At 40.9% G+C, this 26,308-nt stretch overlaps 1 protein-coding gene across 9 annotated transcripts in view; it reads left to right on the top strand.

The window, feature by feature from the left end:
- NRG1 (neuregulin 1) overlaps positions 1–26,308 on the top strand; it is a 176,555-nt gene that overhangs the window by 19,052 nt on the left and 131,195 nt on the right. For 7 of the 9 annotated variants that reach the window (XM_059837057.1, XM_059837058.1, XM_059837056.1 and 4 more), the window contains exons 2-3: positions 11,864–12,041; positions 18,874–18,998. In XM_059837057.1, the coding sequence (XP_059693040.1) occupies positions 11,864–12,041; positions 18,874–18,998 (303 nt within the window). Of the gene's footprint in view, positions 1–11,863; positions 12,042–18,873; positions 18,999–26,308 lie in introns of those variants that run through there. The other 2 variants (XM_059837060.1, XM_059837061.1) reach the window with 2 other exon arrangements.

Below are 26,308 nucleotides of genomic sequence, written 5' to 3'. Positions count from 1 at the left end.
TTTGTTTGGTTTCTGAAAGACTAGTCTGTGGGGGATTTTTTGTTTTCTTGTTGTGGGGTTTTTGGTTTGTTGACTGGGGAGCTGCATTTTTTCTGCTTTTTTCCTGTTTTTTTTTCTTCTTTTTTCTATTTTTTTCTCTTTTCTCTTTTTACTGTCCTTTTTCCATTTTCTCTTTTTCATTTTTTCTTTTCCCTTTTTCTCTTTTTCCTTTTTTTTTCTTTTGTCTTTTTTTAAGATTAGTTAAAGAAAGAAAAGATTGGCACTGTGTGAGAATTATTTTGAACACTGTGCAGATAGTCCCTAAGAGAGATTTGAACCTGTTTTCATTCTTGATCTTGTCTAGTTTGGGGAAGCATCTTTCCTGTCCCTGATATGGAGCAGCCCCTCCTCTAACAGATTTTGAAGTTATTTACTTCAGATAGCTTCAGAGAGGCACAGGGGTCACATGTGATTAGGGTGGAGAATTTATTTTATTTCTGGTTCTCCAAGAAATAGGTGAGCAGTCTGCCAGGCTGCTGCAGCATGACACCAAAACCACAGGGCGAGAATCTTCTTGCTTTTCCAAACTTGGAGTTTTTCCTGAGCAGTTGTCTCAGGGTACTCTTGTGTGAGACTTTCTACTCTGTTACTATAGTAAGGATTATGTAGATGGCTGCCTTCCTTGGAGCTCACCTGTCCAAACCTGTACACAGCTAGTTTGAGGTCTGGTGTGACTCTGTGAAAGCATCTTTGCTGCAGATTTGTTTGCAGTTGTTCTGTTAGTGCTCTTCAGTAATTTCTCAGCAGAAAAAAAAGCACATTTTATGCTGCATGCTCTGTGTATGCAGTCCACGTGATTTATGACTGAAGTTGATGCCTTGGGTAGGAAGTAAAAGCCAAGGAAAAGTTTCCTGTTGCACAAATTACAACAAACTGAAACTTCTAGTGGATAATATGTGGAACAAATAAACCACAGAAGATGATATACAAAAATCTCCAGCTCAGTAGTAGAAAAATTATTGTATTGTACTCAAGGCTATTTTCCCTGAGAATGAAACAAAATGGAGGCTAAGAAAAGTTTGGGACATTACTCTGATTAGTCCTTTTGTGCAGAAGTTTATGATCCCATTGATGTCTTTCTATCCTGGATGCTGAATGCATGTAAGAGTGTTGGCACACAAAAGTCATTGTCATTAAATTCAGATTTCTTAATGCTATTGAGGCAGAGAGAGTGTTGCTTCTAGAAAGACCTGTTAGGACTAATTTAATCCAGAAGTTTATTGATTCAACTTAATTTATTAAGGAATTGATTTTAATGTGAGTTTAATCATAGATCAGCTTTAAATCGGTTTAAATGTGTTCACAGTGAGACTTTGCATTGGTTTAAATATAATTGATTTATGCTTCAATTAAATCCTTGCAAATTTGGATATAGATAAGGTCTCTATATTTTCCTTCAGTAAAACTGTAGCACATTTCTCCATCTTCTGGGGTGAAAGTCTAGCTGTAACAAATCAATGACAAAGCATTTTATTTTCACAGGGCCTGAATTTTACCTTAGTTCTGTGGTAGGCCTTCACTTCTTATCATATAGTAAGTAAAGCCCTGGATACTGGAAAATTGATATAATCAATTTTCAGGGTGTGATTTTATTCAAAACTGTGACACACAGAAACCGCTACTAAGTTTAAAAAAAGTGGTGGGAGAAGGGATTTTTACTTGATTTACCATGTCTTTATTCTTTTTGCTAGCAGGCTGTTCAGAATTTATGTGGAATTTATTCTCCAACTCCTTTTTAGCTAAAATTTACCATATAAATGCTGTTCTGCTAATGGAGACTGAAGATTGGGGAATAGGCTTGGTAAATGACACACATTGCTTACTACCCTTCATATATTTGAGCCACAAGGTTCACCGGTGGCTTCTACGTAAGGAATGTCATTGTTCTACAATAAAAGCTGTAATTCCTCCTTGACAGTAGCTCCTGGTGGCCACCATCACAAGGGTTAGAGTGTTACAGAATTACCAACTATTTGATGCATGTTTTAGTCTTTTTCAAGTACTCATAGATTTTAGGGCCATTGAGAGGTCTTGGCAAAAGGCTGAATTGGCAGCATGGGCTACTTTGTGGTAGACCAGAAGCCCCAGGCTGGACTTGATGGCCTGGAGAGCTGTGTCACAGTTTTTCTGTATTTGAACAAAGATTCCACTCCTGTTTGGATCACTACCCACCATTCAAACACATTTTCCAGTATACAATTCCAGCACCTACTGGTGCTGGAGAATGCTTTAAAAAGCCATATAATTTTCCCTATATAATTTTTTAACTTTTGCCTTGAGTCCAAAACTGTTTCAGAGGTGCATAATTTGTCTTGTTCCTCCTCCAGTGATTGCTACACCACGGCATGTATCTGCACACTTTACTTAGCATGTGGTTATGGATTTTTTGGAGGCTGGCCTTTAAAAGGATGTCTAATCTTGTATAATAATTTAGCCAATGGGGAGATTTCCAATTATGATTTTTTGCAAGCTGTTCCCAATTGCAAGTATTTAGCAGTATTTGTAAGAATTCTCTTCATGTTCTCATTTGTCTGAAGATAGCATGTACATTTTCAAACTATTGTGACATAAATGCTTCCTTTTCACTGCAGTTTCCATTCATTTCTGATTTGCCATAGCTGCAGAGTATAAACTGGAGTTCAAGTATGTTGGAAGTAAATTATATTGAAGGGTACATGATGAAATTTCTCTGCCTACTGTGCAAGTCCATAATGTTAAAAGCCATGTTTAAATTTTTGCTGAGCTGGGTTTGTGTTCATGATTTTTTTTCCAATGCCCTGGTGTATCCAGTTCCCTGACTCCTGAAATGTGGCAAATGGCTTTCTGTCTCTTTGGTTGAAGGGTTTGCACTCCTCCTGGTAACAAAAAAAAAAAAAAAAAACAAAAAAAACACACAAAAAAAACCAACCAAAGCACAAACAAACAAACAAAACCAAAATCAAAAACAACCAAAACACAAACAAACAAGCAAAAAACAAAACCAAAAAAAAAAGAAAGGAAAAAAAATTTCCAACAGGCTCTTCCAAGTGATGGCCACTTTGTCAGCTTCAGTGACCTGGACTAGCTGTGCTGTGTCCCTGTGGAAGTACGTGTCCTTTTGCTTTGAGTGTGTCACTTCCGGAATTGTCAGACCCCGTGATTTTTCCTTTAGCGGGCAGGTACAAAAGCAGTCATATTTCAAATTGAGTAGAGGGCAGGGGACATTGAATTTTCAGTTGTTACATAGCTGGGATGGGGCTGGCACGTCATCTGCTCTGTCTGTGATCAAATCCAGAAGAAAATTATTAGAAAACATTTGAGATTGCAGTGGAAGAACTATTGTTGCTTTCCAGTCTGTGCAGTCTTTTAGTACACAGATGTTTTTGTAGGCCTGCATCTTTCTACAGCCTGTGCTGAACACCCACACAAATCCTAGAAAGGGAGTATTGCTAGGAGAGCTGACCACAAAGAATTTAAATGAGAGGAGGAGAAGGAAAGTGACGAATGACGAACCATACCCGCAGTGTTAAGTTTGACTTCTGCATAAGCAGATCAGTGTCTTCAAAGTTTCAAAATTCTTCACACTGATGTAAATATTTTATGCAGCCAGTAATGCAACAGCAACTTCTTCATTTTGATGCTCCAAATAATCTTGGTTTTCCCAAATTCATTTCTATGATTTGCTTTTCTTTCTGTTCATGTCAAGCAAGCCAGCAGACAGGTTTCAGCTTAGGTTTTCCACCTTCCCAACCCAAAATTTCAACATGGATGAGTGGTTCTTTGTGCAGAGGAACAAGGGCGAACAAATGAACCTCCTAAACTTCCAGTTGTGTCTTGGGATATGCAGACATTTTCTCATCTAATTTGTGAAAAGTATTGGCCTCTCTGTGAACTTAGTGAGAGGGAGATTGTTTTGGTCTTTGGGGAGTTAATTGTTTTGGGGAATTCCATTTTGTTTCTTCCTGTATGCTAGTTATTCATTCCACTGGTTATATCCCTAAACTCAGATTACTCATGTGTCCTTATTAGTGGTGGCAGTGACTAGCTCTGTGAACCCATACAGGACAAGGCGATTAGTGGTGACCGATTAAGGTAACCTTCATTCCACATTTTGGATATTGCCTTCTGACCACCACTTCCATTGTATTTCACCTGTCATGGCACTCCCTGCTCCCTGTGTTTTCACAATTTTTAATAAGACATCCTTGTGGACAGCAGGTCCTTCTGGTTTTCTTGTTCAACATGGAAAACTATTTTAATACTGGGAAAGCATATGTGCAGACAATGACCATAACATTGTCTGATGTTATTGAAATTCTACTTGATGCAGGGCGTTTCTCCTATACATGTATGATTGAGCTCTCACTGTTGGAGTAGGGACAATGTGCCGTACTCAATGAGAAATACCTCTGACCAGGGATGTAAAAGTGTGCTAGCAGTGTTGCTCCATGTGTATTGTTACTCCTTCTCTTAAGACTTCCCCAGTGTCAGGAGGAGGAGGATTTTTAGACATGTGAAAGCCTGCCATGGGTAGATCTGCACTGGGCAGTTTATTGGCTGAGTCATGGTACACTTTGTCTGGGAAGTGGAACTATTGCAGAATCAGAAAATGCTGCAAAGCCAAGAGAACAGTGTAAGCCAGAAGGAAAAATGGGCTTCTGTGACTAGGATCAGACTCATGTCCTTTGCATGTGAGAATCCCAGCTTTGCTAGAACAGTGGGAAGAGAAGGAGCATGGTGGACAAATTGGAGGCCAGAGATAAAAACAAGAGTTAGAGAATATAATATAGTGCATAGGATTTGCAAAGCTTACAGGATTTGACACACAGAAATCTCCGTGTTTTCTGGTGATGTCAAAACAGGAGTAGACAGAGAATATGAAATGTGAGAGGAAGAGGAGGAGATGGCCACTGCACTTTTGAGACCCTGAAGCCTGAAAGGCTAAAACTCTAAGGAAGCTATTTTAAAAAGTAAATTCTACCAAAAAAATAAAAAAAAAAAAAAAACAACAACCAAAAAAAGGAGTTGCCAAATAACTGCATTTTCATCATTAATGCAGAGAAATAACTTCTGAATTTATACAATTTCTTTGGGTTTCTTCTTCCCAACATTATCTTGGGGCACAGCAATGTAGCTACACAAGTACCATAGCAGAGACCCAAAGTTTAAGTTTTCCATGCTCCTCAGTCCAGTGATCTGCTGAACCTTACAGCTCTGGCCATAAAGTGAAGGCTGAGACCCAACCAAGTTAACAGTGCATTTGCAGCCTTTGCTTTTACGTCATTCTGTCAGCTGCACTGCCCTCTGTTTGATGAGTCACTGAATTACTTTTTTTCAAGAAAAAGTAGAAATTAGTGCTTAACATTCTTACACTAGAGAGCAAACAAGAGGAGGAGATATATGTATGGTATTGCAAACTGCTACATCATTCCTTCTTTCATCTCACTTCAAGGCACACAACCTGAGTCAAACTTTTTTTAAATCCGCAGTCTTGAAATTCAGCTCCTAAATCAAAAATGGCTTCTTGTGAAAAAAAAAAAAAAAAAAAAATTGAATTACTGAGTACTTGCAAATCCCCTTGAAGTCCGTGGGACTTAGCCTGCATAGCACTTCTGTGCTTTGGCTTACTTTAATTTTAGTGTTCAAGTAAAGATTCTGGAGTCCCTTTTTATGCACTTAGGTATGTAAAATATGGACCTGCATATTCTTCCATCAACTTTACAAGCTGTTTTCCCTGAATCACTTTTTGGACATCAACTATATTTGTTTTACACTGTCCCACATTTTCAGTCTGTGCGATCAGGGTTTTGTATTGACAGTGTCTAACAGGATCATCAAAGCTTACCAGGGATGCAGCCAGCTGGAGTCAGCTGAAGCACTGAGAATCAGAGAGAGTATTTAATGTAATCAGGCACTGTGTTCCCGCAGACACGATCATCAGTAAATACATTAGGTGTTGACCTTTAAATCATAATCTTTAGGTTAGACACTTGCTCACACCCAGCTTCCCTTGCAAAACCTACATTTTGCTTTGAACACAGTTCCCTGTCTCTGAGGAGGCCTGAGTTCAGAAACTGATATCTTGAGTGTCTGCAGGAGAATGGACAGCCTGTCATTATCATGTTACACTGAATAAATGAGTGCTCTCAGGTTTTCCTCCTGGACGCAATACTTCTAGACATGCTGCTTTGTCACTGCCATCCTTTTTCACCCTACTGGAGATGCTTTTTACTTGTTGAGTGGAAGTGGGGGGGCAGGAGCGAGACCTACTCTGTGTGGATAGTACTTCTTCCATATGCTCATTTTCAGTGTCCTGTTGAAAATCCTGCCTTCCCGAGGCCATATTATGAATTGCCTCATGGTACTCTCATTGCCAGGGTTTACTGGGCTTGTGACAGAGAGAGTGCAAAGAAGATTAATGCAAGCTCACAGAGCAGTTTCATGACTAGGGGTAAATATCCATGAACACTGGCATGACACAGCAAGCACTTGAAAGCATCTCATGCCAAATAAACAAATATGTTTGGTAGAGATCTATGGGTTTGTTGGTGCAGCATTACTTTGACAGGACCAAGTGAGGCTTCAGTACCATCATTCCTAAACCTGGTTGTTGTCAGATTAGCAGCTGTCTTAGTGACTGGCTTTTGGGAATAGTTACTCTGATTTATAGAGGCATTTGCTGCTTCCATGCTGTTCCAGTGCTTAAAGAGCATGGCTGTAGTGCTGTGTCTCTCTATTGCTCTATTTCTTGGCTCCTGACCATGTTGCTAGCCATTCCTTTGGTACTCACCTTTATTTTGGCTTTTGCAATACTAAAATTTCCGTAAAGATTTCATTTTAACATCACTAGAAAGAATATTCTGTGGATGATGGTTTTATGTATAGTTCAAGATAAATGTCAGGTTTGCATTTTTACTTTTGCTCTGGTCTGTGCAGACACAGGTATTCAAGTATCAAGACCCTGACCTGAAATGCATCTGGCAGTATATTCAAAATAATTCAGAAATTTCCATTAAGTAGCCAAATCAGTTGTTTGGTTTTTCAGTCCTTCAGCTCGTGTTCAGTTACTCTGGTATTTTTGAGAGCTGGGTTTGGGATTATCTTCTATCATTTTGCACAGTGCTTTGTCTTGTAGGTAATCTGCACAGAGACTCTTCCTGCAGGGATGCTTGCAGGAAATCATCAGATTTTGAGAAGTGTTCTGAATTCAAATTTGCCTGAGAGAATAATAGGAGGATTAAAACCAAGAGAAGCAACACAAATTTTTGTGGGTTTTAACTGTTTATTTGTTTGTGGATTTTTGTTGTTGTGGCTTGGTGGTTTTGTTTATTTGTTTGGTTTTGGGGGCTTTGCAGGGAGGCTTTTTGTCTAAGTGGGAGCAGTGTACATTTTAAAGTGCAGCTTATATGTTTAGAAAACCTGGTCTGCTGATGGTAAGTCTGACCTTGATTGTAATCTCATATGCAAGGGGAGAAGGCTTTTGGAAATAATGTAATTTGTCCTGCATTACTTCCCTGCCTTGACCATTTTACAAGGAAAAAAAAAAATAAGAAAATTAAAAAAACAGAAAAGAAAAAGAGGCAGTAAGTCTGAGGCCAAGGCAATGGCTGTTGTTCCCGTGGCTTCTATTACCCCTCACCAAGCTGTTTGTCACAATTCTGTGCAGCAAACTCTGCACGTGTGCCTTCTGGCAAGCATGCCTAATACGTTCCTGTGCTCAGCCTCTTGAAAGGCCTTGCGCCTTCCTAGGGAAAGAAAAGACAGGGAAATAAAAACAGCCACTCATGGAATTTCAGCTGAGTGTGGTTGTGTGATAATATTTTGCAGGTTTCCTGTTTAATTTGTTCAATGTGTTGAGCTTCCATGCAGATTAACTATACAATCAAGCACTGAAAGTGAGGAGATTGATGTTCTTTGCCAAACTCACAAGTCCGGGGAGAAGAAGTTATCTGCACTCATACATTATCAGTGAGTCTTTTGCAGAGAGAATATGGAAATTCGTGTTCCTTATCTGCAATGATATTATGCAGGCCAGCAGACATGAGTTTCTGAAAAAAATTGCTAACAAAATGACAGCTATTCAAGCCATGCTAATAAGGAAAGATCTAACACCTTGCTTGCTTTCTGCCTGTTAAACCCTTCCAACTGTGTGTGGCTTTGCTGACACAACTGCTCCACTGCTTTGTGTTCTCTCGCTGTTATCACCCTTGCTGCTTTCTTAGAAAGTCTGTCAAAGCAGAGGAGGTCCATGGGTCACAGAAAGACATCCTGACTGGGTAGTGTGAGAAGCCTGGGTGCCTTTCTGTGTGCCTAATTGACTCTTAAATGTGAGGCCCTACCGCATTTTGGCACAAGGAATACAGATAAAGTAGATGCCCCACCAGATCTTTCATTCAAGCAGCTCCTCTTTCGGGGTACTTCCACACTTAGTTTATGCAGTTTCTCTTCAGGATTTGTCTGTTTTCTTTGCTCCCTTGTCATTCTGTGGTGGATGGCATGTGTAACGCCTCTGCTGGTGCCATTCCAGAGCTGCTCACAAAGGCACTGCCCAAACAGTGACCTGTAGGAAATGATGTGAATGAAAATTCCATTTTCATTTTGACTGAGTCCTTGTGTCCCCAGTGGCACTTCAACGTGTAGGAAATGCAGAAAGTGTTTTTGTCGCCCTTCCTGCCTCATTCCTGCCTGCCATGGGCAGTCTCACACAGTGGACAGAAACCTTGCCGGCGGCAGGAGCGGTCCTGCGTGACAGGCACAGCAAGGAGAAGAGGAAAGGAGCCAAGCTGGCAGAAGATGCTGAGGGGACAAAGGGGGAATGGGTGAAGAGGCAAGGGGAGGGTGGTATCAGGAGGAGCCGTGTCTAGTTATAATTATAAACATTTTTGTCTCTTCTAAAAGCATTTTTACCCTGCAGACAAAGTCCTGTCTTACCAGCACCATAGAATTGGCACAGACTGTGATGAAACTCAGCTACCTCTTGCAACAGTGGAAGCTGTAGCTGATCTTGATCCAAGTGTACAGTGCTGTAGTTTTATCAGCGCAAGCTTTCTCATATGCCTGGCGGGTCTGATTAACTTCTGCAAAACTGCAACTGAAAGGAAACAAACATCATGTAAATGAAAAGAATAAAAAAAAAGCGCAAGAAACAATCTCTTTTCTGTCATGTCTGTGAACAGCTTTTACTGTTTTCCCTGGAGAGCCTGCATGCTTGGACAGCGAGTTACTGTGAATTAGTGAGGGTCACTGCCATTGATTAAATCCTCTTTTATGTTTCCCGGTAACTCCTGAATTATGGCAAGAGTTGAGCATATTAATTTAACGCTTTTCTTTTTTTCACTGACAGCTCTGATGGAGGAAAAAATCTGCAAGTCATTTTGAGCAGATAATACTGAATTAAAATAAAAATCAGGAACAAAATGGCATCTCTCTTTTAGTCCCAGTTTCACATTGCTATGTTGAAAGAACAGGCAATAACTAGTTGAAGTCCTTAGCACAAAAATTTTAATCCTTGGAATTGTGGTGATGCTTTCAATTTATGCAAGATACAGACTAGGACTATAACAAGTGAAAGATGTAAAATAAGTAATATTGCCTTTGTGTTTCAAACCTCTGCATCTCCTTTTCTTACATAGTGACAAAAGACCATAGCTCTTCAATGACAGGATGAAGCTATTAACACAGGCCTCAGAAGTAAGGCTATTAATTAATGCTAATTATTTTTGTTGGAAATTTTAAACATTATTAACCTAAAATTTTATATTCAGACAATATTTCCATGTCTTCTTGTATAAATATATATATATATATACAAGCACACACTTATAAAAGCGTATGTATTTAAACATATTGGTTTCAGGATGGTGTGTGGGCACTTGTTTTTCCAAAATCAAAAGTTGTTTTCATAGCATTTTGAGAACACACTGAAATTTCCAAAATTATTCAGGACAGTGGGAGAAAATGGAAACCAACATATGAGAACATTTTCTTGTCATGAAATGCTGGGCCTTCACCTGATCCCAGTGGAACACTGACAGATGTTCCTACCTTGTGTGTACAACATCCTTGGATGCCATTCCTAGAGAAGTCTCTCTCTCAGACATTTTGCTGATGTCTAGAACACATCCTGCCAGAAATTTTTTGTCCGCGCCAGCAGAGGTGCATGGAAAAAGGTGTCACTTTCCTGTTAATCAGGAGTTTTTTAATTATGGAAGGCTTGTCCATTTTCTGTCTTCTCCTGGTGTCACAGCAGGTATCACCTCATTTGGTCACTCACTGCAGACCACATTTTCCCAAACACCACTGTTTATGCTGCTCTGGGCTCAGTTTCCAGGAAATTAAAGGTTTCCCTGTGCTTTCCTGGTGTGAGACCGGCTGCCTTACATGTGGGGCAGGCCATGCTGCTGCCTTCAGCAGTCGCCCACTTATTGGACATGTGCATTTCAGTCCTTTATTTAGGCTTCTCATAATTCTGGTTATGATAGTACTACTTGTTTTTTGTCTTATGAGAATAGTAATTAGGGGCAACTGATGTCAGTAAGTCTCCACAAATATACAAGGAGCAGATACCAAAACATAATCAAGAGTGTCCAGTTTCTTAGGACATTTTCTTGCACAGGCCTCTATCGGAGACCTTTTGCTGTGCTCCTAGTCTGCATCTTGTGGAGAATTATTTGACCACAGTGGCCATTTGTGTCCTTGGAAAATATTACAGCTGTTCAAGAAACAAAATGCCCCGTAGCTGGAGGCACTTCACGGCCATAGTGACTCCCTGGAGGCTCAGGCAGGGCACAGCTGAGCAAGGATGGACTGGAGGCTATCACCCACCAGCTGACCAGCTGCAGTACCCCCCCTATTAGCCCTCCCTGGTTGTGTGGTGAAGGTGTTATCTTGAGCCTCAGGGGAAGCAAGGTCAGGTATAGGTGTTTTACCTACACACTGGAGTACAGTAGTGGCTGATTTACTGCTAAAGCACAGGGTCAGATGAAGGGAATCTCACAGGGGGACTGCATCTTCTTGTGAAGCCTCTGCTCAATACCAGAACTCATGTGGAAATTTAGAGGTCTGTAACTTAGAAAGCCTGAAATGGTTGGAGGTTTACGCATACAAGAAACGTTATTGCGACGACACGGCAGAAATTGAGATGCATCAGCTGGAATCCTACAGTGTGTTGGCTGAGCCTTTTCAATGCAGTGTCCCCTTCTGGGTCCAAAATACTCTTAATTGATATTGATTCTGTTGATGGGCTTCCAAGGCTGTTGTCTTTTGCCTCAGGGAAAGGATATGGCCAAGCTGAGGTTTGAGGTAGGTGTATAATGTGGGTTGTAATGTTTGGCTGGAACAAAAACCTTTCCCTGACATGAGGGAGACTGTGGAGCTTATATTTATGCTTTTAACTCCCTGTCAGATCCATTGCACCTGGAGCTTTTGGGTAGCCCATAACTCATAGCAATTGAAATTAGTAAAGCAGCAAGGTACCCTCCCTTTGCCTTTCTGTGTTACCAGTCAGAAGTGCCTGCCACAGTGTGCTGTCTTGTGCCTAGGTGCACACAATCAAATGAGGTTGTTAGTGCTCCGTGCTGTATTCAGAACCAGCACTTCCCTTCTCACTGTGGCTTGCAAGCTGTAAGACTATCATAGGAGATCTCCAAAGCACCATGGTGGGCTGCCATTAAATGTGCCCTTATGCTTCAAGGACAGTACAGATCCTTGTCTTTCAGGGGTTTTTGCAGAAGCATTGCTAGTCTGGTTGGGGTTTCACCACCCATGGTTTGCCTAGCTCAACCTGAGTAAGTGTTTTCCCTTTTGAGGATGGCTTAATCACCACCACATTCTTTTATTTCTTTAGCGGTGCCCCTCAAATTGAAGGAAATGAAAAACCAAGAGGCTGCTGTGGGTCAGAAGCTAGTGCTAAGGTGTGAAACCACTTCAGAGTATCCTGCGCTCAGATTCAAATGGTTAAAGAATGGGAAGGAAATAACCAAAAAAAACAGACCGGAAAATATCAAGATCCCAAAAAAACAAAAGTAAGTACAAAGTAATATCTTTCAAGTGGGGCTGGGAGGGCTGGGAAGCAATGTTCGCCAGAATGTCAGCATTGAGGTTGTTAAATGCATAACACAAAGCTGAGAGATGTGAGTTACAGAGGAAGAAAATCTAAGAAAACAGAAACCAATATTATTGTTTCTGAAAGTATGAATGAAGTGTGAGTGTGATACAAATATTTCATAATTAATTTTCCCTTCTCAATTTCTATTTGTTTTCTGATAGCCAAAGGCTATGATTTCAACCAGTAAACCTTGGAAACAGGCCATTTTTAAACTGCTAACAAGAATAGAAGTATCTTTTGTTTATTGTCTAAAATCAAAGAACACTTAAAATCATCAGAGGGTCACAGATTTTGAAATATTTTAGAGATTTTCTTTTCCAGCAGTTTAATCCTTTAGAAGAGCTGAATGCTGTCCTCAGTAGCTCTGAATGCAAGCATGTAGTAGTCCTTTACCAGAGGCATTCCTGCACTTGCAGAACAAGGCACTGGTGTAGCAGATGTCAGACAAATAGCAAAGCATGCAAATCCTATCCTTCTGTCTGGTGGCAAGTGCCCCCTACATGTGACTGATGACCAGTGCCAAAAGATAGACTGGTGCCTTGTTTCTGCAGGAGAAAACTACACAATGCTTTTATTGCATTGAGACAGGAGAAGGCTTTTGCTGTTTTGTCTCTGCCTTGTTGTTTACATTAGAAAATTGTAATTGTCACCAGCTATGAAAATCTGTTTGAACACAGTGTTTCAACTCTCACTTCTGCTCTCAGTAGGCCAGGGAGCTCTCTGGTGCACCATGCCATGCCTTCCCCTCATTCAAGACACAGAAGGTTTGGAATGCACTATGCAAGAGGCTTTTCTTTCCAAGGTGTTCAGTGCACCCCGTACTTTGTGTCAGGGCTCACCTCACTAGACGAAACAAGGCATAAATAAATAGATATTTGACTATTTAGAGTTATTTATGTTAAAATTCAGAAATCCTACCCTCCTTGTCAGTTTCTTGTACCCCAGCCTGAGGCACAAGGTGAAACATGCAGAGGGACAGAGCAGCATCACCACGGCCCCCATGCCACAGTTGCACAGATGTCAAGAAGGAACCTGTGATGTCTCCTTCCAGCATTTGCAAAATGGAGCTGTTCCAGGTGGCAGATAGCCTGGCAAATTGTCTGGACTCATTTGCAGAGCCATATGTCTCCGTCAGAGTTGTATTTTCAGTCTATTCTGTAAAGAAAATGTTCAGATAAGAGCCTAGCCCTCAGCTTTCCCAACAACATGGTGCTGCCTGAGAGGGGCAATCTGTATTTCTTCCACTTCCATTTTGGCTGATGCTGATTGACCAAACTCACTGGGGCTAGGATTTTACTTTGTGGGGCTGACCATCACCAGTTCAGCATTGAATCAAGGAAGTGCTTTTTGCCAGCTCACTTCTTTGTGGTTTTTTTGCCCCCAGAAATCTTTGAGGAGCTGTCAGAAGGGAAACTGATAGCCATTGATTTGATATTGATGCATGTGGAAGTGTGAGACTCTTTTTCAGATTGATGTGCCAAAAAGTGTTTAAAGTTCCCCAAAAGATACATAATGAAAAAGATTAAAATTGTGCCTTTTTCTGGAAGATAGAAATATGAAGTCATCTTCACTCACTTTAAGTCGAGAGGGTGCAGGCTTTGACCTGTATTTCACACATTTGTGCCTCCCCAGTCACAGTGACACCATGCACTGTTGGAATTTCTCTCTTGTGTTTTGGAAATGTCAGTGTGGAATGGAGAGGCACTTCCAGTTAGGGACATGAAAGTCACTAGATGTAGAGTACAGAAAAGGAAAAGGCAAAGGATGTCTGCTGACATCTGAAGGATATTCTTTGGCTTCCTACTTTGACATTTTAGTTTGGGAACGTGTCACTGCTTTGCCATTTCTTCTTTTGCTGTTCATGTGTGCATCTGGGACTGAGTAGAAGTGAACATCTTAGGAGAAAATAGATTTTATTTTGATAAAAAGTGGCACAGACACATGTTGTAAAGCTAAAAAAGCGGGGGAGTAATGCAGTGTAAATGAACACATAAAAGTCATGCACATTTCAGTAAGCGAAACCACATTTAAGGGATTCCATTGCAAATTAGAGCAGTATCAGAGATCAAGGAGTTATTTTCCCCACTTACGTTGGTTTTTTTTCATGATAGCACTCTGATAAGTGTATATCATGTTCTTATGCTTCTGTATTGTTACACAAGCATTTTAGTGTGAATTTTTTACTATTACCAACACTATTACTATTACCAATTTTTTACTATTACCAGCTGTGAGGAACATCAGCTGTGAAGTTTAGAGTAGTTGATAAAGCTGCCTGGATTAATGTTTGTTTTAAAGTTCAAATGGCTACATAAAGAGTAGGCTATGTTTCTGAAGAACCATTAGCATGCAGAATACCACAGCCTTACTGGCATCTTCAATCCAAACACTTGAATATAACACTTTCTAACACATTTGCAAAAAGCTCAAAAAGTTTATTTGTAGTACCCATTGGTCACTGATTTCTATCAATTTGCAAGAAGTGACCCTTCTTATTGTGCAATGGCAGAATAAAACATCTTTATTGTTGGAATAAATTAAAGGTTCCTTTTATTTGGCTACATACTCCAGAGCTAAAGTTAAGTAGCTTTATGTTTTTTAACAAAATGCAAATATCTGGCATTATGATGAAGTGTCTGTCTCAGAAACTGAAAATTAAGACCTTAGCTTTACACCTGAAGTAGTCAAGGAAAAGATAATAAAGCAGCTTGGTGGTTTTGGGCACATTGGCCAATGTGAATAATACTGGATCAAAGGATTTTCCAAAGTGGAGCACATGCTGACTTTTTTTAGTGTTTTGAGAGTTTCGAAGACCCTGTGGCAGGCTTCCTCAAAACCTAAAGCTTCCAAAGATTCCTTTGCATGTCAAATGGCTTCACTTCTCTAAGCTTCCTAGGAGAGTTTCAGGGTGGTTGATTCAGAGGGTGCAGAGCGCCAACATGTGATGGCCCCACCTGGACTACTGTGTCCAGTTCTGGAGCCCCAACGCAAGACAGACATGGACTTGTTGGAGTGAGCCCAGAGAAGAGCAGCTGATCACAGGGCTCGAGCACTTCTCCTGTGAAAACAGGCTGAGAGAATGGGAACTGTTCACCCTGGAGAAGAGGAGGCTTTGGGAAGACCTTAGAGCACCTTTCAGTGCCTAAAGAGGGCTGCAAGAAGGCTGGAGAAGGAATTTTTACTGGGACGTGGAGTGACATGACAAGGGGGAGTTTCTGTGAACTGAAGGAGGGTAATTTTAGGTTAGATATTAGGAAGACATTTTTTGCTGTGAGTGTGGGAAGGCACTGACACATTGTGCAGAAAGGTGATGGATTCCAAATCCTTGGAAGCTTTCTGAGTAACCTGGTCCAGTGAAAGGTGTCCCTGACAATGGAAAGTGGGTTGGAGCTATATGATCTTTAAGGACCCTTCCAACCCAAACTACTCTGATTTTATACTTCTATGACAGTATGGCAGGTGAATCACACTAAATGGCTATATCCGTTCTCATTACACTGGAGAGTCAAGAGAAACTGAATGACTTTAAATTTTAATGAAATGCATTTAAAGCACTCACATTTACCTCAGATTTGTCAGAGTAAGAGCATGCAGTCAGTGAGTTTCTACTGATGATTGCTGGTTGATGAAGCCATGATTGGTTCATTTGTGTGTCCAGGCTCTAAGCTATTTCTTTGTGACAGTAGACAGTCAGAAAAAAGCAGGCCCCAGACAAGAGCATTTCACCTACTAGCTAACTCTCCGATGACTTTCTTCTACTACGAGAGCATTTCATTTTCCTTCTCTGATTTCAAATGTACGTGAGACTTGTACATTATTGGTTTGGGCAGTGTGCTGTACAAGTCAGGCGCTCTTCATGGCATGTAGAGAGATTCCCTTATCAAGTTTGGGCTTTTTTATGTGGCAGAGAAAAGGTGTTTGCCACTTCTAGATGATGGCTTTGGGTGCAGTAGTGTACAAGGAAACTTTGTGTGTAAGTGCCCTGTACCTTGAGGTTTTGGTACCAAGCTTAGCCTGGATATTTACCTGCAGACAGGCAATTCTGAATGACAGATGGAGACTGGAAGCAAAATGAATTCAAGCAATCAGATAAGGTCGGCTGGGACTGCATTCTGCAGATGTGTTTCTTTCCCCTTCATGTATGGATACAAATTCCCTTACCATGAGTACAAGCTCAGCAGTATCATAGTGGCAATGAGCTCAAGATTCAGCAGAAGCAAATCTTACAGGGAGTGGCATTTTTTTTTTGAGTAGCATAATATAGTTTGAGAAAAGGACAAGCCTTTGAAAATAAAATCCCTTATCAGGGGCTTTAAGTCAGTACTGTTGGAGTACTGCATTGCTAGGAAACTGCTTCATTTACAGCCATTAATGAGTCATCTTCTGCTCTGGCTGTTTTGAATTCTGTCCCAATACCTCTCAATGATATTTTAAAGGCTATAAATATTCATATTATTTCTCCTGGTCTCAGAGACAAAGCTCCATACAGGGTTTTTTTCAAAAACCAAGAGTAAATTTGGCTTGTTAGAAATGGATTTGTAAGAAATCTTGATGCTTCACCTATTTTAATATAAAAATAAGATAATAAAAGGAAGACACAATTCCTTGTCTTTTCCCATATGTATCAAGTAAAACAAAAATAAAAATAAATGTGCAGGGGAAAAGAGTTTTTTCACAAAGCCAAGGAGGCCACAAAAGTGTTTTGCATCAATATTACTTAATGTATGGAGAGGACTGCAGCAAGTATACAGTGGGTGTCCACATTAAAGTGAAGTTGCTGCAGCTGTGCTTCCTTCCTTTTCACTGGATTACAGCGAGTTCTTAAAATCACTGAGCCTGTTTACATTGCCTTTTGAAGCTTCCTAAGGCTACAACTTGCTCTCCATCTAGACAAGTGTCTGCAGGTATGGCTGCAAGATAACCTGTTGCAGTACAGGAAATATCACATGTCCACACAAGCTGTTAGGTGGTGTAGAACACCACACCACGTTCTGGTCAGGTCCTCAAAAGGCTGATGTGAAGGTGAATGGCTGGCAGGAAAATTAAAAAGCAGGCCACTTTTAGTGTTGTATAAGCATAGCTGTTATTCAGGTGCAACATTTTCACACAAAGATTCAGTAGCATTCACCTTCTGGATGCTTCTGTCAGTGCCTTTACCACATTTTTCTCATGTATTCATGGTTGCCACGGGCTGGAGTCTGTTCTTGTATGCCATCTGAAGTGCAACCCAGTTAATTAATTCAGCACTGGGAACTGGGCTCCTAACATTTCCTGAGAAGGGAGCACAAATACTCAGCTATTCATTTCTTTACCATTTGAGAAAATCTGAGTAAATCCTGGCTTGGTGCCTCCTCCCTCTTGCAAGCCCAGTGGCCTCAAAAACGCAGTCCTCTTTCAGGACATGGGGGACAACTCTTGTGATGCAGGTTTCTGGCAGAGAGGGGTCCACCCAGCATCCTGCTTTCCCTCCACGAGGGCTGACTCCTCAGCAGTAGGAGTTTCACATAGAGGCAAGGAAGACGGACCTGCCAATTAGCAGGGGTTTGGATAGCAGGTAGCAGATGGGATAGTGTCCTGTGATGGAAGTAGAGGTGACTCACAAGGATGTGTTGAAAGATGACATTGGACATTTTGGTTGCTTCAGAAGTGCACACTGCTACTACAGACCTGTTTGTGGTCTGGACCAAGCCCCCTGCTCAATGAGTTGCAGAAGGGCTAACCAGCTGTAATTTCTGCATGGAGAGTTAGGAGACATAGCAGTGTTGAAGCAAAGCATCTCCCCAAACATTGTTTATCTCAGCAGTCACGGTGGTTACTGTGAGCTTTTAGCGTGAACAAGTGCTGTGTCCTGGGGATCAGCCCTTCAAGTCAGGGTGGGCCTGCTTAGGGAAGGCAGTGTTCATGCATTCTGAGTGACTATTCTGTAGATCAGGTTTTATGATAGGCGGAAACTTCCCCAGAGCACTTCTTTTAAACAGTAACTGGGAAGAGCAGTAATGTGTCCATTTTCCCCAAGCTAGTCATTCTATGCAGTCTAGATAATGGGATTATTGCCATCCTGTGAGTTGGGGACCCCATGAATGACACCAGAACATGTTCCTACAAAATTAATGGGTAGGCAGGAGTTCTGCATTTGAAAATCTAATCTTAAAACCTTGGAGACTGATTAAATTACGTCTCTGAGCCAGGAACAAAATGTAGCTTCATGCAAATTGTGCTCCTGCCCATTTTTTTTTTAATTTTTTTTTTTTGTTAGCACTGGAGAATGATTTGGGGCTTCAGAGGCTGTTAAAAAGTGTGTTCTAATCTCATGATTATTTAGTCAGATGTTAGGAGCTACAGTACTTATCCAGAGCTTTACTACTGGTAATATGAACCTATAGGGAAGGGTAATCTATTTTAGTATTACACCCATCTCCGTGGCTTCTGAACAGCCAACAGTTTATCTGAGAGAGGATGGTTGTTGGATGGTTGTTTTCCAGATTTTCTTTAAGAGCAAAGATTTCTCTTATACAGAAAAGCATAAGCAAGTATCTTCATTTGGGTTCATGAATATGCCTGTTTTCCAGCAGCCTGTAAGAGATTTTTTTATTCTCCTCCCTTCTTTCAAGCCTGGATAGTGTTGATCTGTCAGTAAGAATGGAAGACAAGACCCTCTGTTGAAAGGGGTGGGGAGAAAAGTGCTTTGCTTGATGCAGTAACTGTTATTCCAGTATAGGATGTTTATATGTTTTTTTCTGATTTCACAGGAAGTACTCTGAGCTTCACATTTACAGAGCCACGTTGGCCGACGCTGGGGAATACGTTTGCAGAGTGAGCAGCAAGCTAGGAAATGACAGTACTAAAGCCAGTGTTATCATCACAGACACCAATGGTAAGGCTTGACTCATTATTTTATTGCCACGTTCACCAAGACCATGTATTAAAGTTGCCAGCAGGACAAAGGGCTTAGAAGCAGGACAAAGCTTGGCACGTGAAGTGGAAGTGGAAGCACTGAAATCTTTTAGATGTACTAAGAAAAGTAGTCAGGCCTGCCTTGTCTGTTATGTAGTTGAGGTGTTCAATTTGCCTTACAGGCAAATGGGCTGTCTCCTACAGGTTTCAGGACAGATGAGCATTTTCTGTGTAACACCAAGACTAAGACAAAGTCTAGTCAATATTAGAAAAAGATGAAGGTAATGTTACTCTAATTCCTGTTATGCACAGTGAGGGAAATTGCATTTAACCTAAAACATATCATACTCTGAACTGCTAAACCAGCACTTCTCACTTTAAGTAATATTTGTATTGCTCTGATTGGCACCATTTTTACTTTCACATTATGTTGACAGGTTTTTGTTTTGATTTCTAAAACAATAAACACAAAGGCATGAATGTATCTGAAGGAAAATTATTCAAAGGTTTGAGTGTGATTCAGATGCTTTAATTTGGGTATTGTAATTTAAGTTTGATTGCGATTTAAGCTGAAATCATGTATTTCCAGCATGGCTTTGACTAATTCAGCTCCCATAATTCAAACTCCAGTGTCTAGTCAGTTGTGAAGTATGAAACAAACATGTCCTGATTAGCAAACAAAGCTGAAGTTGTCTGCAAATCATAGATGAGTTAAAGATGCTATAGCAATGTGAATTTACCAGGCATGCTTTTCTGTTCCACATTTCTGTGCTCTTAAGTGGGAGATAGGCATTCACATAAACAGAAAACCAAATGTAAACCTTTTCCAGTGGGATTTGTCTTTGCCTATCTGATGTTTTGTAATCACACAGCAGTTTCTTGACTGTATTCACTTTGTGTATTTGCTGTTCTATTTCATCAACTACAGAATCTCAAGTGCTAGAATTTCATTCTAGCTGTATGGTATTATAATCATAAGCAGATGTCAGGAGACTGATATAAAAGATCAAGTGTTATTTACTGAATGTTGCTAAGAGGAAAAATAGGTAGGTGTTTCTGTTTCCATGAATACAAATTTTGGTTGCTCATTAGCTGCTTACATGGAAAGCTCTTATACAGTTTCCATAACTCAGCTGTAGGCACTCTGCCTAGGTGGTATTACAGATAAATGCAGGAAAAAAAAAAAAAAAAAAAAAAAAAGCTTGACCATTTTCTATTACTTTCTCAGACAAGGAACAGTGTCATGGGAGTGCATGCAGGAACCTCATTCCTTTGCTATGTGACATGGATTTTTCAACTTCCTTTTGGGCTATGCTGAATGACTGCAAGACACTCCTGCTGCAAGGGGGCAGGAGCTTGGTCTCAGTAGAAAGTTTTTGTGGCAAGCCCTGTTATGTGCATCCATAACATATATGTTAAAATCTATCTAATTTTGTTATGAAGTGTAAGTTGTTTAAAACACAGCCATGCATGCAAGTGCAGGGCAAACTGGAATCCGGCCTGAACCTGCCAGCTGGCTCTTGTCCATAAAGATCTGAACTGGAAACTCAATGATATCTGGACTGGAACATCTCAGTGATATTTGATCATCTAGACTCAGGCATGGCAGCATTCATTGGTGGAATAAATCAATCATGCATGTTTGGTTGCTGCGTATACATCTGAGCTGCCTCTGCTTACTGTTCCTCATAAATTACCAATAAAATTGTTCATAATTTTCCTGCTAATGGTGGAATTTTCCACCTGGATTTGAGAAACAGCATGGGCAACATCTGGTGGCTTAAGAGCAATAGATCCTTACGGCCTCAGAGGGCAACATCTGCCTTGCACACAGGGATAGACCCCCTGCATGGGTGACCTTTTCACCCCTCCTTCCCCCACATTCCCTGACCTCTTCCCCTTGCTAGCTTAATGACAGATTTGGGATCCAAACTCGGTAATGAGCCCTGAAGGGCAGTCATTACTTGGGTCCTGTATGGCTGGGAGGTCCTACAATATTCATAAGAAATAAGGAATTTAAAATAAAAAGAAAAAACCAAAACAACAAACAAAAATCCAGCATATTTAACTCCTACTTGTTATTACCTGTTAATGGGCTTTTGGGGAAGCTCTTAGGGTCCAGTGTAGCCCAGGAATCCCTGTAGAAAACTAAACTGTGGGTGTCTGAGAAGGCTGAATCTCTCAAAGAGAGCAGAGAGATTGCTTTCTTCCACCTCCAGCAGACAGGGTAACAGTGAGGTAAAGAAAAATGCACCAGAGGGCCTGACTTTCTTATAATGATACTGGTCTGGTATGCTGTGTGAACCAAAACTTAAATTATGACCTTTAATTTAGTGACCTCACCTGGTCATATTTATTATCTATGCCCTGCTGTCTGCAAACTAGATCTTCCTTTCCCTTTTTGCTGATTACTTTGAGAGTGAGGGTAGGCAAGGTAATGGCCTCTCTAGGAAGGGGATTATTTTTATTTCCACTGTAAGGTTAGTGATTTTCAGTATCTAAAAAAAAAAAATTTGCATTTAAATTCCCCAGACTTTTTTCAAACTAGGAGTATTTTAGTTGAAATTTTCTTTACTGGTATATGCCATGAAAGAGAACCCCAGAGCCAGACCAAAAGTCTGTTTATCATGGAACCTTGTCTCTAACATCAACTACCAATGGACATTAGGAAAAAACACAGGAAGAACAAGGCAAATATGTTGGGGTTTTCCCCCTGAGAATACAAAAAGCCATACATTTACCACAAAGGTTGCTGATTCCAATTCCCTGCTCCAAGCATAGAAAACCTAGTATTTCCCAATAAAACAGTAATAAAATAATTTTTGTTGTTTTCCGTGAGCAAAGACCTTAATTTTTCCTGATCTCATTCCCCGAAGTGGTAAGCTTTTCTGTCTAAAACAGTAATATTCAATGCAATAGTAATTCCTTTCATTCTAACTACTGCAAACATTGTTTTTATTTAAAAATGCCAAATTTGCTTTTGTGCAAGTTTTTGCTACACATAAACATGAACACACACCCCACTCAAACAGTAGTAACCTACACAGACTTTTAAATTTTCCCAGTTTTACTGAAATATATATAACTCTTTGTATTTAGAGCCATGTGTGTGGATTAAAAAAGTAGCAAATATAAAAATAGCTAGACAAACACACTTTTTATCAGTCTTAATAGCAAGTGATAGGAGCTATTCTCTTTTAAATTTATAATGAGTGTAACTTGCCCACAGGATATGAGCTGCCTTCTTATTTTCATTCACTCATACTCACGTATGCTTACCTAAGAAAGATTGTAATTGAGGTCAGAAGAGAGGCATGAAGTTCTCCTGGTGGTGTATAAATAGTACACAAGTTTGCTAATGCAATAGTAACTGCCTTTTTTGTGCATCCTGATTTCTTTCTTTACCCAGGCAAAATTCTTGTGGTGAATTTTTAAGGGATTTTCTCATCAGCATAGGACCTTACTGTGCTTGATAAATAACACAGACAGAATACTTCACAGCACAGCCAAAGCTTTCCATTTGCTCCCAAAACCCTGTATTTAGGCAACTAGCTAAGTGATGTTGTTTTGATAAAGGGTCAAGCATGCTCTATCTGCATGTGGTGTCAGTCTTTTCCATTGAAACTTGTTGGCCCAATTCTTTTGCCTGTCTGAGGATGTTTTTTGTGCCCAGCATGTTCCAGGGTGCAAAAGGATGGATTCATGCAGAGATGTTTCAGAAGCCAGAAGTATGCAATGCTGGTTCTGCTGGGCTGTGTGCTGGGTTTTGGGTGAGGGCTATTCCTTGGTGTCTGTTGGAAAGTGAGTTGATGTTGTTTGACTCATCAGTGTGAGTGGCTGGAACAAATCTGCCTGAACTGATGGGTGCTAGAAGTACTCAGGTGATCGGTTAATGTATCTCAATTGCAGGCAGAGGTGAACCTTGGTAAATTCATCGGCTACACAGTGGCCCGTGCAGGCTTTTGGTTTTGCCTCCATAGGACTTGCAGTAGTAGCAGCAGCTCCCAAGTTGTGCAGTAATCAACAAGAATCTGATGCTCATAATTCATTCTGTTTTAATTTGCTGTTCCTCTTCTGAAGACAGACAGTAGCTTAGCTTCAAGAAGATGACTGAGAAATAATTAAGTAAAAACATCTTATATCTAGTACCCATGGAGCATGTGACAAACTATGAAATACTTCAAGTGCAGAAAAGATCCCTTCTTCTGTCCAAGACTTGATTAAAATAGGAGATCAGGGTACCTCTTTTCTGTAGCATAATTGCAGGTAACTTGGGACATAGTTTGTTTTTGACTGGCTGGCATAATGAGTCAGATTCCCACCTGGAGCAAATCAGCATGCTTAGACCAATGTCGCTGATTTGGTCTTAGAAAGAAATGTGGCCATTGCTCTATTTGGTATTGCAACTCCCTAAGAGTGCTCTTGAACTTTTCCTTGCAATATGACATACTTAGATTGAGGACAACATTCTTTTAATCTGACTCTGGTCAGTAATTTCTTGGAGGAAAAAGGGGAAAAGAATGGTAGTTCTAAGAACCTAAAAGTTCGTTTAGCCACTGGATGACCCTGTGTCTTTGACCACATATGCCTGCATGCCTCTGAGGCCCCAGACTACAGCCTTACCAGCCTTCTACACAACTACTCTCTGCTCTGCCATCTATAGACCAAGTGACAGAGATGAAGAAAGTGCTCCCCTTTCCTCAAGGTGTATGTTAGTTTGTGTCATTGTTTGTATAATTCAGATGGTATATCACTCTAACAACACAAACAATTCAAAAGGCTTAAAACTTAGATCACTGCCAGAAAGTATACCTCAGGATGACAAAAAGTTTGTCTGCAGCTCTAATTACCTATGGTGTCTGAATTGTTCTCAGAACCCAGGTTGTTGTCCCTGTCAGGGTTCTCAGAGTGATCACCTGCAAGGCCTGAAGTAGAACCTATGAGCTCAGCCAAATCCCTTCAGCTTGTTCAAGCAGCATTTTTTGCGTTAGGCCTCTGACAAAGTAACTGGGGGCAAAAAAGTTGTGAGGGCATGCACAGAGTTCCCAACAGCAGCTGTAAGGCTCTTAAATATTTGGTTATCCTGGAGAAAAGGTTTTGGCTGAGGAGGAGAAGGACCTCCTGCCTCAGAGCCATAAGGCAGAGCTTGTTGCCCATGCAACAAGTCCTCTCAGCAGCCCAATTAAAGTTCCCTATCTGGAAAGATGGATCAACATACCAAGGCCATGGTGTTGCTGTAAGTCCTGTGTGAGTTGAAGGAGCTCTTCCCTGTTATGTCAGCCTAAACAGCAGAAGATGCTGCTTGCCCGCGTACTGAGGAAATAAGACTGAGAAGCTGCAGAGGTCTGCTATTTAAAACATCCCCAAACAGGGCTCTCTCATGGATCCTTCAGTGTTTTTTTATAAGTTAGCCCCTGCACAAACATACAGTTTTAGGAAACAGCACTTCACCAAGACTTAGTATTCCTAAGTGCCAGGGGACAGAACTGGTTGTAATGAGGTAGCTGCTCCTCCTGGGAACTTAAACTTGATGATGAAGACAGGGCTGCAGGCTGCCATCTCCATACCCCAGCAGACTGCAGCAGCAAAAGTATTATGATTGAAAAATGGTCCCAGCTCTTTCACCTCAGGCAAGTACTGATGGCCTGCTATGAGAAGGCTCCTTTTTGTTTGCCTCTTATGGTTCAAATAGCTTGCCACGTGGATCTGTGCTAGCCTTCCCAGGCACTGTAAAACGTCTTTCTAATGGTTGTGGTGTACTGTGTGCAGTAAGCAATACACACAAATGCTGTGTCTTCCAAATTTTAGCATCCACTGCTAGTGTTGCTATCACGAACGTTATTAGTGGGGCTTGGTAAAGTGTGACTTTGCCACATGTTTTCCAAATGTATTTCTCAGCGCGTTTCAGGTGTAGGAGGCTCTGGCTGTGGTTTTTTTTTTCCACTGGCAGCTTCCCGTCGGCGTTTGTACTAACACAGCTGGGCTGGGGAGGTGCCAGTAAGAAATGCTCCATCAAGCTCAGCACAGGCACTAAATGGAACATGGTTTCTTTAATGGTGAAAGAAAAGTTTGCTCCAGTAGTGCCAGATGCTGAGCTATGCAGCTGTCAGACCTGTTCCCTCTCCTGACGTGACTAAGAAAGGTTAATTGCTCAGACAACCCAGCTGCACAATAGAGAAATTGCCGTTATACCCAAAAAATGGTCCTGAAAGCTGCCTGGCTACAGGCCACTGTGTTCCAAGACCTAATGCAAAGGTTTTGATCTTAAAAATTTTAATTGTGATACACACTTTCGTGCCATGCATCACTGGCTGCCAAGGAAATGCTGCATAACATGTTCTCTCCCATTAGTGAGATGAAACTGGGATGTGCTAACTTGGCAAATAGTATATTTTCCAAAGAAAGCTGTACCAAAATGGAAGAAAAAATACAAAAGAAGAGCAAGCAAGCAAGAAGTTAGAATGCAGAGCTGATATTAAAGTTTAACAAGAGGGATGTTGAAGGGAAGGCATTTGGTCTAGTTTTGTCTCTGGTCAAGTGTCTCTGAACTCTGGAGACAATGAGCAGAGAACCATTGGAATCCAGATTCACAAAACAGAATAAAAACATTCCGGAATTTCCCTTTCCTAAATCTCGTATGAGGTATTTTTTAAATTCTGTGTGTTTGACCTAGTAGGGGATTCTTGATGTGCCTAGAGGTTTCAGGGCAAGAATTTTTTCTTGGCATTCAGGGCCTTTCTCCAGCTGTAGAGCTGAAACTTGTGCAGCTGCATTGAACTGCACCACTTAATGTCTGAAATGTGTTTTGAGAACTTGGGAAAGTCCAGGACTGTTGATGAATGCAGCTGAAGAGTGATTTGTTCACACCTAAGAAACTGCACGCAGTCGTGGCTTGTGGGGACAGCAGAGCACTCGCAAATCAATGCTGTCATTGGAACAAGGTCTCTGTGCAAGTCTGTGAATCCTAAACAGAGGCTTTCTACATTCTGCTTTCTCCCATCTGCACATTCTGCATTAGCAAGGATCTGAATATGGCAACATCATTCTCCTTAGCCATCAGCTGGTTCAACAAGTGAGTGCAAGCAGTCCCTGCCAGTATGTAAGTAGCAACAGTGTGTGGACATATACAAAGGACCAGTATGGAAGCGCAATTTTTCCCATCTCTTCAGCAAAGCAGCTGTTTGATTTCTAGCACAGAACCCCCAGCAGTCCATGAGGGACGGGGTTTGCATGTGTGGCTCAGAAGATTTCCCTGAAGTGGCAAGTGACACTATTGGATGTACTTACCAG

This window comes from Haemorhous mexicanus, chromosome Z (genome assembly GCF_027477595.1).
Source record: "Haemorhous mexicanus isolate bHaeMex1 chromosome Z, bHaeMex1.pri, whole genome shotgun sequence".
In the NCBI taxonomy this organism is placed as follows: Eukaryota; Metazoa; Chordata; class Aves; order Passeriformes; family Fringillidae; genus Haemorhous; species Haemorhous mexicanus.
This window is presented reverse-complemented; position numbering and strand designations above follow the sequence as displayed.